Below are 13,330 nucleotides of genomic sequence, written 5' to 3'. Positions count from 1 at the left end.
CCCTTTTCAGAGTCTGATAAAAATTACGCACTTTCTTTACAAAAATTCCAAACACAAAACTATTTCATGAAGCTATGGAGCCCAGATTAATAGCACTCATTTTAAGGCTGTTTATTCCATAATATTTCCCAGAAATAGGACCTGAGTGTGCCTTACTGAGTGGTAGCAGTGGGTGGCAGCAGAAAATCATGAATTTGGGGAAAAAATGTTCCTCAGATGAATCTGATGGGCAGTCTGGTGAAGAGCTAATTTTATAGAGTAATTCTGCTGAAAGGGCCCCATGCAAGAAAAATCTAAACCTACCCTCTCAAGACACAGGAGGACATGGTAGCCCAATACCGCTCACCCCAGGTGTGACTGCAAGTTCTTGTGCAACCAGTACCAGACATCAGCTCTCTGACCTCTGGGTCAGAAGACTTTCACATCATGTTCTCACACACAATGTTCCAGAAACATTTGGTTTGGATTATTCAATGCTCTTATAGCATTACTAAAAGCAAATTGTGATTTTTAAAGAGAGGTACTGGGACCAGTAAATGGTATATGATTTGAATTAAGGAAACTAACCAGAAACGGTATTTTGTAACGACCTTATTTTCCCTGTTTTTGCTTTGGCTTGGATGTCTGTCTACAAAATTGCTTTCACAGTTACGGGAATGACTTCAAGTTCATAAATTTTTTTCTTTAGCAAACCCAAGATAACTAAGAGTACAAATATGGAAGTTGATTTAAAAAGCAGTTCTTTTATTTGAGTATGAGAGATGAATTTTCTATAAATCATGTGGCAGGCAGTTAAGTTCCACAGTTATAGATAGTTCTGTTTGTTATTTGCTCAGAGACAGTCACATATTTTTAGAGTATTTGTAACTGGAAGTCATTTGTCTAGAATATTCTCTCTCCTTCTCTCCTCACAGGTAAAAAAAAAAAGAAAGAAAGAAAAAGTAATCCACTTCTCAAAACAAAACAATCCAGTTAATTCACAGAAAGAATAACCATGTTTTTCCCGAGGTTTCTGAGAAACTTATTTCCTCTTAACCTTTTAATTCCACGAAAGAAAATATTAAATACATTAAAAGTACTTTACAGATCATCTTTGATTACCATCAAATTCAGATGCATCAAAACTGTGACATTACCTCTCAAATTCTGAAAAAAATGTCTGTGATGTTTCATGTGAAAAATACATAGGCCATATATGATTCAAATATCAAAAAATGATGTCTCTGAAATATAGAATTGCACCCCTGAACATACCAAACACAAGGGTTTACCCCATGACAGCATGAGGGAGGCTCTCAGTATTTTGTGTTCTTCTGAACTGTTAACTTGTTATAAGCACATATTCCAGTTATAACTTCAAGAAACTGAACAGGAGTGCAAGGCATTATTATCGTGCTGTTAAAATAATGCTATTTTGGATATTAAAAAGTGATACCTTCTGATCTTCAACCCTTGGAAAACTGAAGAGGATTCTCTGGGCTTCGTACGAATATATACCTAGTTTAATTTGGAGCTTCATTTTGAGCTTTGACACAGATTACGGAGAATCTGAATTGAAAATTTATTCTACTCTTTTTGTGTTTTCTCATTGCTGTAGTTCTTTATCTTGATAAAAGTGTTACCTGGAGAGGTGTAACAATGGGGGGCAGGGGAAGGCGATGGCTAGGCAGAATTATGAAGACAAAAATCTGCATTAAACACAAAAGACTATTCATAGCATGTCTGTTTGGCAGTTTGTTCTAGACCTACCTTTCCATTTTTGTAAGTATGGAAAACAGTTAACAGCAAGGACAGCCAGCATTTACACTTTGTGCTGCAGACTATTCCAAATGCTTCATTCATACTGATTCACTAAAGATTCAGTTCAACCCTGTGAGGGAACAAAGACAACCTGTCCTAGTGCTGAGAAGGAACTTGAACCCAGAACATCTGGCTTTGGAGCCCAAAAGTAAATTCTTTAAACTAAAATACTAGGTTCCCATAAGTGATCATTTATATACAGAAATGTATTCTAGACTGTACATGAGCAATGTTCTCTAGTGTTCAGGGTGCACAATAAGGTGGACACACTTTCACTCTTCACAGCCTGTATGTTGAGATCTCTACCCTATCAAGCTGCTTTCATTTTCACCCCATACAACACACACCAGATAATAAAATTTTACTTCTCTAGGTTAAGTTCCCAACCAAATTCCTTCATTAGAACTTTAAAGCAAAATACAAATGTGATGCGAATTACAGAAATACTTTAAAGTTGTTCTTGCGTGCTCCAAGAGGGAGCTGCCACTATGATCAAATAAGTGCTATAAAAAATATTTATGTTTTGTTCATGAATGTTGTAGGTTTCCTGCATTTTAGCTGATTAATTAGGTGTTCATGTGCAGGGTCAGATCTAAACATTGATGTCTGGAATGTCAGGGTGACTGGAAATAGACCAAAAAACACTGCAACACAGCCAGACAAAACCTCCACCCGAGTCTTGATGCTCCGGGTATCAGGCGGATTACACCAACGATACAGCTGAATATTTTTGGCAAGAATGTGAAATAGAAACCCTGGTTTGGGGAGGAGGGAGGAAGCCTAGCAGGAAAACGCTCTTAGAATGGATGATGTGCTGTACCATCTGTGTCTGGAGGTATTTAAGAGTCTCATTTTTGACTTCAACATCTGACATCATGATTTTTAAAAAGCAGTGGAAACAGACATATTATTAGTTACTTAAGACCTTGCTTTAGTTCACACATCATTTTAATCCCTTTAACTAAAATGACTCCCTATATATTCATTAGACTCTTGATTCTAAAAGGCAAAAATCTGTTATACATCAGCTGTCACTGTCATGTTCATTTTTTCTTCCACAATAAGCTATCTGTTTCACAGCACAGTTACTAAAAAATGAACATTAATTCATGTTTGCGGGTGAAACCTCAGAAGATATAAAAATAATCTATTTTGAAAAAACCGTGAAAAAAAAAAAATCTATTTCAGTCTATGTTAACCATTGCCTTTTTGGCTATCAAGGGAAACAAAGAATTTGAAATTTTTGTTAACTTATATTTAAGTCTCTGCTGCATGTTTTCACATAAATTTAATGCACACCATACCAATCATTTAAAGCATTTTAATTCATTTTATGTGTAGCACTTGGCTAGAGCAGAGAGTGTGCTTTTAGTAACTCTGCAAACATCACACTACTGTTTAGCATGTAAACAAAAGAAACCAGACTGGCATGCTAGCAGCACTACCCCAAGGATAACAAAGGTCCCTGTGCTCACTGTAAGCCAGTGATGAACACACTGACAATCTTATGGGATGGATGTCCTTTGAATGACCATTTCACAATGAAGTATAAAGAAGGATGACATTCCTTCCCTAAGTCACATTGGTTCACCAGAGGTGAAGAGCCAGGAATGGAACTCAGTGGTAGGATGATAATATGCACAATGAGAACCACATGCAACTGACAAGAGAGCTCATTTTAGTGCGGCTCACAGGGAAATAGCATGTGTCAATTTCTTCATTATAAACTTCAATTTAAAGAAAAGCCAAGGGTGAACAGGAATCCCAATGAACAAGGGAAAATATGAGAAAGACAAAAAATGTAAGCCTCTAACAAAAGAAACAGTGTTGGAAAGGCCTCCCTTCTCTCAAGAGTTCTGGCTCCCTGTCAGAGGCCTTCCTGGACCATCCTGTCTCCAGCAGTCCCCACCTCTCCACCATCACTCACTGTTTCTCTAAGTGGAGTTCTTTTCTTCATAACATGTACCACTTCCCAACATATTTAAGTTTATTTTTATTGCCTGTGCCCCAACTGGAATAACGTAAGCACTATGAGAACAGGACCCCATATCTATACTTAAAACAGAGCAGGAATTCAATCATTATTTGCTGAATTAATGAATTTGCATGAATTGACAGAGTCTCTCTCCCCTAAAAGTTTTAGTTAAAAACACTTCATATTGGTATTTTTTTTATTGATCGTATACAGGTAATTGTGGTTGAAAACAGTGCAGGCTGCCCTGTGTAAAATCAGCAAGTAAATAACTAAAAGACAGCTATCAAACTAGCAGCCTCAGAAGACAGCCCCTAAGCCAGGCAACACAACTTGGCTTTTCTTCTTCTAGTCTTAGTCCTCAGCCGGGAAACAAAAACTACCAGAGAATGAGAATCAGCAGAGCTGTTTATGGGTTTAGATTCTTGGTTTTCGTTCTACCTATTACCATTCTAAAGTTTTCTCCATGGTTCAAAATATTGGCTCCAGCAGTTAAAAAAAAAAAAAATCTCTCCTAGATTTCCACTGTCCCCACCTTCCCTCACTCCTAGGTCCTTCAGAAGTACCACCTACCTGTTTCCTTACCCAAGCTGGTTTTCAGGACGTCAGCGTGCCTGAGCTCTTCAAGGCTTGCAGACTTCATGACAGAGTTGATTGATGATAAGGTGCTGATGAGCTGGGAGTTGAGGGAGCCAATCTGTGACTGAGGTTCCCCAAAAGCTTCTGCCAGTTCACTGTAGTTCTCAGCCAGCAGCGCCTGCTGTTCCGCCAGCAGCTTCTGGACACGCTCGATGTAGTGATCCAAGCCTGTCTCCATCCCAGACAGTGCCTGGGGCTGGGGGCTCTCCACGAACTCTCCTACAGGCTCGTCCCCAACACCTACACTCCTCCGGCTGCCTGTCGGCCCCACAGTCAACTGGGGAGGACCACATGCTATGGTCCTCATTTTGAGGCCAACCAGATAGTTGTCGTTAATACTGATCTGCCCCACGCCTGACTCTTTGGTCTTCACAGCTGATGGCCTGTCAAACCCAGCGTTGCCAGAGAGCACCGTCCCCACTCCGATGGACCGCATCTTGGTGGAGCTGATGTCCTTGACCCGGCCTTCTCCCACAGCTACTGTCCGCATCTCCACAGTGTGGGTGCTGGTCTGCTTGTCCACAGTGCTAAGGGAAGTGTTGGTAAAGGATTCTGTGAGAGTGGCCACCTCAGTGTTGGTGAACTGGCTCACCTGTTCTACAACTGTGCTGGTGTGCTGGCTCACAGTTCGAGGCACTGCCATGACGGCAGCTTCCACCTGGCTGACAGCCTCTGTGTTCACGCTTCGAGAGGTGCACTCCTTTGGAGAACAGACAGTCACATCAACAGAGCAATCTCCACAGCCAATGGAGCGCACTTCTTTGAGATTCAGGTTGGTCCTGAGGAGTGCCAGGTCATTCACGGACTCCTCCGTGTTGCTGCCGGTTTCACAGACACTGATGTCCATACCTACGCTCTTGTCACACATTTCCACCGAACGCCCAATACATCTGTCATGCATTTCCACCCTTTCCTTAACAATCCACCAATTCATGGGCAGCTCAGGCCCCACCTCTTTATTCTCATGATCGGGCTGGCAGGAGATGCCTACACTACTTGTCTGCACGCATGTCCCCACACATGTGTCAACCACATCCACGTGACTGCCAGCCATTTGGTCTCTGGTGGGTACCACCGCCTCCACCATCTTGCTGAAAACAAGTGGCTGGGCCATCATGGCTTTATCAACTTTTTTCCTCGAGCCAGCAGCTTGCAGCTCTTGCTTGAGTTTAGTCATCTCCCGGTCATGGGTGGTTTCTTTAAGCTGTACTTCCAGGCGATAGATCTTATCCTTTAAGGCTTCTATGGTTTGCTGTTGCAGCTCAATTTCTTTGTCAGCTTCAGTAGTCACTCCAAGCATGGCTTCTGTCACACTGACCCCAGAATTCCTTGTCTCAGTGACCATGCCAACGGCGGCATCCTTACAGGACCTGGCGCCCCTGCAGTACACAACAATGTCATTCATGTCCTCATCGGCGCCCACAGCCACAGACCGGAACTCTTGAGGCTGACACTCCCCATTCCCCCTGAGCTCTGAGGAGGCCTCATAGCTGCTGTCCTGGATCTTCTGCTCCAGGGCCTGCATGTCTGCTGTGAGCTGCCGGAATTCCTTTATCCTCTGGGTGCTCTGCTCCACGCTCTCCATTTCTTCCTCCTCATAGTCAATGTATAATTCCCCACCACTCCTCCGGGTCCTGGACAGCTGTTCCAGCTGGGATGCATTCCCAGCACTGTAAGACCGCTTTCTCACACCACAGACATCGTTCTGGGATGCCGCTCTTTGGTTTTTCAGCTGTGAAGCCAACTGTCTTTTCTCCTCTTGCAGGACAGAGATCTTCACCTGGAGCACAGGGATGGTTCGCACCTGTTCTTCTAGCTCCTTCAGGCGCTTCAAGGCAATGGCCATCTGCTCACGGATGTGTTGCAAGTGCATGGGGCTCACGTTGGTCACTGGTGTGGAGATCCCTGAGCTCAGGGGGCTGTGACGGATGGAGCTCCCCATGGAGGAGGTGGTGGCAGCAGCTGGGGCATAGCCACCATAATCCCCATTGCCTTGGTATCCATTCTGAAGCTGGGGCATGGTGGGATTGTGGTTTCCAGAACCCAGAAAGGAGGAAAGGGAGCTGGTGGAGCCCATGCCTCCAAAACTGGCCAGCCTGGGCCTTCGGAACTCACCAGGTGCCACCTGCATGGTGACTCTCTCCTGCTCAAGTCTTCTCCGGGTCTCCATCAGTGTCTTGGTGACATGAAGGTTGTGTTTTGGGAGTTGTGGTGATGGTGGTGGCAGCTGTCGGCTTTCTGGGATGGTAAGAAAAGTAGGAGAGGTCTCCAGAGGGGCAGGTGGCTTTGAGATTGGGGTTGATGTAACTTGGCTTCGGCCTAGGAGGAATCTGGGGCACTGCCTGTTGTCATCACTGTTGGAGGATGAGAGGGATTCAGTAGAAGTCCACACGCCGTGCTGGCCAGGTGCAGCCCTGGAGTCTGGGCATGGCCCAGATGGCTTCCGTCTCTTCTGGATGTTCACTTTCTTGATGGTGTTTCCTTTCTGTATGTCATCCACGTATTTGAGGAAATCTAAGTCTAGTTGGTAACCATAGGGGGTCTCCACAAAATAGGGATCTTTTTGTTCCCTGTCTTGTTCTCCATTCAGAATATCATCTGCTTTGCCTAAGAGAGAAAGAGGGGAGATTATTATAATGTCATTAACACATACAATGATAAAAACTAGTATTTGTGTATGTTGTAGCATGGTAAGCAAATATGATTTAAGAGCTGACAAATCTATGTTCTAATCCTGAATCTACAACTTAACAAATGGGTGTTAACAAACCTCTCAGAACTTCAGTTCACCTCTGAGTAAAAATGGAAATACAAGTATTTAAATCATAAGGCTGTTAAAAATGATTTTTAAGAGCCAGGCACATAGTAAGTCCTTACCAAGTACTTTGAGTTTTTTAAAGAATCATTGAAGACTTGAAAGCATTTTCAAGTAGATAATTTCATTTTCTGTCTACAGTCTTTTGAAGTATAGCAGTCACTAAGATGGCTATTTTATAAAGTGTACTCTGAGGCAGAGAAAGTGAGAAGTCTTAAAATAACGGAACAAGTCAGTGGAGAGCCAGGAAGCCTGGACATGAGTTTGCCCACCTACTGCTCTTTTGGAAACTACACAGTCTTTCTAAACCATGGCTGAGGTACTGCAGAGCCTGACCACCCCTACAAGATCATCATTTGCCTAGACACTTTCCTTGTAGAGAATGCTGGGGCACACGGGACAGTGAGTGACTAACTCCAGCAGCAAGGGGGCAAGAACAGTCTGTGGATAGACTTCAACTATATTCTGTGGCTTCCTATTTAAAAACAAAACAATCTCTATCCCAACAGAGGAGGAGAAGTTGTTTTTGTTTTTTTTTCCCCCCTTTGACTTCTTCTGGACAAAACATCCACTATTTCAAGAATACCTTGTTTTGTATTTGTGATGGATCCAAATAGATGCAAAAGGAGAATGAAAATAAGGGCAAACTTATACTCCAAACACTGGATCATATGGCATTCGATAAACGCTACTTTTGGCTAAACCAAATGGTTAGAAAAGGAAACATGAAATATTCAAGGCATAGATCTTGCTGCTGACCTGAGCTATGCATTCCAAACTGAAAACCAAGGTTGTTTTTGTTTACATTGTAGGATTAAGCAATGAGTTTTCCTAGAGTCATGATAACAAGATCTGCATCTGAGTGTTACGGGAAGGATCCCAAAGTAGTGGCTTAAAATGCAAGCCATCAGTACCCCTACCTCTAGTGTTAGTTGCTCAGTGCTGTCCGACTGTTTGTGACCCCATGGACTGTAGCCCACCAAGCTCCTTTGTCCATGGAATTCTCCAGGCAAGAATACTGGAGTGGGTAGCCACTCCCTTCTCCAGGGGATCTTCCTGACCCAGGGATCCAAGCCTGATCCCCTGTATCACAGGCAGATTCTCCACCTTCTGAGCCAGGAGGGAAGCCCTATGGCTACTCCTATCCTGGGCATAAAAGCCCACCTGCCTGCTGTCAAGGCCCAGGTACTTGCAGCAATTTGGATTGCTGGTATGTGCTTCCCACACTCAACAGTGCCGAATGTGACACCCCACAGTGTTAATGCTCTGAACAAACCTTTTGCCTACATCTGCCCGCTTCCCTCTAAAATGCTGGAAAGAAAAGTACAAAAAAGAAAACTGCCAGAGACAGGAATAAAAAGTACCCTTTGTATCGTCATTTAAAACGCCATTAAGTTGTTCTAGCTGTTAAAATTTGTGAATAAGATTTCAATTCTAAGGCACGTGGATAAAGAATTCTATTGGAAAGAGGTGCTCAGCAGAAAACATTTTCTGACCTAAGGCGCTGATGAGGAGCGCGGCGTCGGAAAACTTGTGCTCCAGCTAAGAGAACGTGTCTTCTTTCTTTCCTTTTTAACTCTACAAGGACAACATGCTCACTCAAAGTATGCAGCCAGACCTGTTTCCAGTGCTGTCTGAAACTCCATAAGCAAAGAAAAACTGCAGGCTCGGGACAGGTAGATTCTAAGCTGGGCTGGCCCAGACCCTTGAGGCCAGCGCTCCCTGCTGCCGGCCGCGGCCGGGGACTGGGCCCCGGGGGGAGCCCCTGCCCTCCCCCCGCCTGCTGGTCGCACACCTACCGGGCGCCCGCTGCGCTCTCGCCGGCTGGCCTGCCGCACTCCAGCTCGCGGGCCCAGGCTCTCCACCCTTCCGCGAAGGAGGGCGGACACCGGGAGACTCGGTGGCGGGCCGGGCGCACACGCCATAGGCCGGGGCCGCACCAATGAGCTCTCAGTGGCCCGGCGACCCCACCCCCGCACACTGAGCGGCTCTGTCCCGCGTTCGCACTGCAAGCAGGAAGCCCGGAGCTTTCGAGAGCGTGTGTTCCTCTTGCCAGTTCTGCCAAGAGTCAAAATAAAGCCGGCAGTTTAAACGTCTCCACAGAGAGACTCTGTCTCTGTCGCACCGGTCCCTTCCTCGTGAAAGAGTGTGTGTTCTGCTGTGGCAACTAGCGGCCTCGGCTCTGGGCCACCTGAACAAGTCGGGACACAAAGGGCCCCACTGTTCACTGCGGGGCCTCGGCACCGCCCCCCCGCGCGCACGGGTTCCCAGCGCCAGGCTCTGCACACCAGAGTTATCCTTGAACAGTGATCATCTCCACTGAGCCTAGGACTGAACGTTTCTTTAAAAAAAAAAACTTTTTAAAAACCACCTTGCTTAAAAAAACAAACTATGCTGTACACACATATATAAATACAGTACAGTAGTATAAAATTGTAAAGCAACAATATTTCAATTTTAAAAAGAACACGAAAAGGAATTTAAAAAAATATTATGCACAAACCATTTAAAGAAAAAGTCACTCATATCTCACCACCTAGTGGCAATTTTTAGTATTTTGGTATAGCTCTTGTTTTTCTGTGTATGTCTTAACAGCTAATTTTCCCACTTAAGCGTTTTCCTTAGGAAAGGTTAATTTTAGTTTATTACTCTTCAAAACTTTAAAAATGCATTAACGTCAAGGTTTAGAAAACAAAATGTCACACTTTCCAGAGAAATTCAACCGACTTATCTTTAGTTATTTCTGTAGTTCAGGCAAGGTACAGGTCACGCTGAATTATCCCCAGATGAACTTTGGACTTCTAAATCTGGGAACCAAGGGAGGTTAGAATTTAACTGTGTTGAGCTTGATTATTTCCTAATAGTGTTCGATTCAGATTCTCCCGAGGACTTGTAATCCAAATTTCATTCTCTAGCAACTAAAAAGGAAGATGTATTTCTCAAGGTGTCATTTTTCCAAACAATTCTTCACAGTACAAATTATTCTACTGTTAAGTAAAGATACCTAGTGTCATGATTATTTTATTTTCTGCTTTCCAATCTACCTTTACATACATTAACACAAACAGGGCACTTACAGTGCCCTGATTTCCCAACTTTTTCATGTGTTTGTCTTGTCTCTCTGTACTAGACTAAGAGCAACAAATTTAATTTTTAAAAGCTCCTTCCTTGCTCTCCCTTCCAACCACACACATGAATTAACAAGATGCTATGAATAAAGATGGTTTATAATGTTTACTGAAGTAATAACTGAATATACAGTATAACCAAGATCTGTGAAAAACATTTAAATACTCTGTAGTCTGAAGTTGCTTGTTCTATATTAGTGTTAAGGACATTTCTTATTATGATGTTGTTTTAGTATTTATCTTTAGGTTCTGGAATCATGGGTGATTTTAATGTTTTTTTACTGGTTTAAAAAAATTTTTTACAGCATATAGGTATTCATCTTTTAAAAATATGATTATAAGTCACTGTTCTGAATACTGAAATAATACACTGGAATGTACTGAAATAAACTCCAAGATAGCTCATATGGCAGAGGAATGTATGGGGCAGTCATAGCAAAGATAACCAAATGCTCCTCAGTATGTGCTACCTCACCCTTCCACATGAACTGGACTCCCTTTGTTTAATTGGGCAAATATAAACACAGTATTTCCCCAGCTTCTCTCGCTGTTAGTATGTCCATAAGCAGATTTGTCATGCAACAATCCCCAGATGCCTCCCTTACAAGACACAGGACTAGTTCTTGGACATCCTTTCTCTTTGTTTCTTCTTCTGTCCTGCTGTCTAGAATGCAGATATAATGACTGGAACAGTAGCTGCTACTTTGGACTTGAGATCACACTGAGGGATGGAGGAACAAGGTGCTTGAAGGAACCTGGGTCTATAAGAGCTTTGTGGATCAGAGCACTATACTACTCCTGGAAAACTTACCTCCCTCTACACATTTATGTGAATTTATATTTAATTTTGTTAGCTATTGTTTGCTTGGAGTTCCTGTTACTGAGAGCTAAATTGAACTCTAATGGATACAGTACTCTTTAACCAGTGTTGTCTTCTCCCCCTCACAAAAAGAAAAAAAAAATAATAAGAAAGAAAATTAGGACCAGATCTTGAAAAGAAAAATGTTTAATAATAAACTGGGGAGATATTACATTAAAACTTTTTCATCACAAAAAAATTGATACATTCAAGAATAATTAAGGAAGTGTAAAAACAAAGTGAAAAAAAGTCTCTAAATGGGTTATTAAGGAGACTGTTAATGCCTAAAAAAGCCCTTTTGGACTAACAGAGCTTATATGAAGCCAGAAACCACTGGCTGTTATCTGCAACTGGAATCCGGAAAGTAACAGCTTCCAGTTAAACAGTCTGGAATCAGAGGGGTGTCCCTGGTGTTTACAAGAATTTTCTGAATGTCTGGAAATCCAGAGGTAGAGACTGTTCCTGGCACCACCTCTACCTTCATTATATAGCATTTATTGAAAGCTTAATTGGGTGCAGAAAATGGTCCTATTCAGTGGAAAGAGTAGGAGGAAGGATTTATAAGAAATAAAAGGAGGTACAGTCTAGATGTGAGATAAATGCCAAACACCTGAAACATAACACTAAGTTAGGTCAGTTACAAAAGTATATTATCAACAAGAACAATCTGATGATATATGAAAAAATGATTAATACTGGAGTTAACCAGGAGATGAATTCTGAAGACAAGGTAAGTGATGACAGAGTAAAATGCAAAGAGGGGTTGATGAGCCAGGTAAGAGTCTAGTAGTGCAAGGAAAGAGGAGGCTAGAAGAGAGGGGGGTGACCTAGTACAGAAGGGGATACTGCACTGGGTCCTGGAGCAGGGGAATCTCATCACTGAGAGGTCGCACACCAGGCCATGTGCTAGGGACTGAAACAATCAACAAGGAGTGTCTTCACAGCTGTGTGGATTAGACCAAGGTAGGGAAAGAGATTAAATTCCAGGGGACCAGTTAAAATGTTATAGTACCCAAATGTGATGTGAGGACCAAATAAAAAAAAAAGACACATATATGTTTACCTTATATGTATAGTTAATACTGATTCTTGAAAGACAATTTTAGTAACACCTCTCTCTCCCCCTCCCCCTTTCCTGCCTTTTCCAGTTATTACTGTCTTCCAAGTACTGTTGTAGGAGCTGGGGGACACAGAGTAGACAAAGGAGACAAGGTCCCCCATTCTCACAACGCTCAGTCCAGTGTGGGGGGCAGGGGGAGGGCGCTCAGGGGAGTGCATGGAAAAAGAAAGAAAAGGCAAGGCAGAAGCAGAGCGAAGAGGCAGAACCACCAAAATTTATATTTGTGTGTCGGCCTAAGTGGATGGGCTTTAATAGTGCTCTACGTGGCTCTTCAGGGTTGACCTACTTCCTAGACACCAAAGGTCAGAGTCCCTCTTCCATCTTCTATCCCCTAACCCAGTTTGCACAGTTTGCAAACTGGGGAAACCAAACACCAAATGTGACAGCACCAACTGGAGACAGCTTCCTAAGTCCAGACCAGATCCCAAAGTATTCAGAGAAAAGCTGAAAACAACAAACTGATGGTAATTCTACTCTTTATTTATATACTCACCAGCTATAAAACTAGTGCTCTGTGACAGAGCTAGTGCACAGACTCAAGAACAATTCGAAATGTTCCTTGCAATTTTTCTGCATTAACAAAGTGAAATTGAGATTTGGCTGTTTCAAAAGTCATTTCGTTTAGATTCATGACATATTATATGGTTTCAACTTTTCAAAGAAGCTAAATTTAATGTCCAAATAATATTTGGTTTGGGAAGACATAAAAAGTAATGTAGTGGCCAGGAGGTAGAAGATTAGAAGGTAAGAAACTAGTCTGGGAGTACTAACCTGCTAGTGGTGTTTCTTAACTGGGGGTGATTTTGCCCCCTGGGAGATATTTGGCAAACTCTAGAGACGCAATGGCACCCCACTCCAGTACTCTTGCCTGGAAAATCCCATGGACGGAGGAGCCTGGTAGGCTGCAGACCATTGGGTCGCGAAGAGTCGGACACGACTGAAGCGACTTTACTTTCACTTTCCCCTTTCATGCATTGGAGAAGGAAATGGCAACCCC

General features: G+C 42.9%; 1 protein-coding gene across 11 annotated transcripts in view; it reads right to left on the bottom strand.

The window, feature by feature from the left end:
- KANK1 (KN motif and ankyrin repeat domains 1) overlaps positions 1 to 13,330 on the bottom strand; it is a 216,355-nt gene that overhangs the window by 24,291 nt on the left and 178,734 nt on the right. For 9 of the 11 annotated variants that reach the window (XM_010860686.1, XM_010860682.1, XM_010860685.1 and 6 more), the window contains one exon: positions 4,346 to 7,018. In XM_010860686.1, coding sequence (XP_010858988.1) covers positions 4,346 to 7,018 — 2,673 coding nt within the window. Of the gene's footprint in view, positions 1 to 4,345; positions 7,019 to 9,025; positions 9,132 to 13,330 lie in introns of those variants that run through there. The other 2 variants (XM_010860689.1, XM_010860681.1) reach the window with 2 other exon arrangements.

This window comes from Bison bison, unplaced genomic scaffold (genome assembly GCF_000754665.1).
Source record: "Bison bison bison isolate TAMUID 2011002044 unplaced genomic scaffold, Bison_UMD1.0 scf7180017864469, whole genome shotgun sequence".
In the NCBI taxonomy this organism is placed as follows: Eukaryota; Metazoa; Chordata; class Mammalia; order Artiodactyla; family Bovidae; genus Bison; species Bison bison.
Note: the sequence above shows the minus strand (reverse complement) of the source record. Positions and strands in the feature narration are given on the sequence as shown.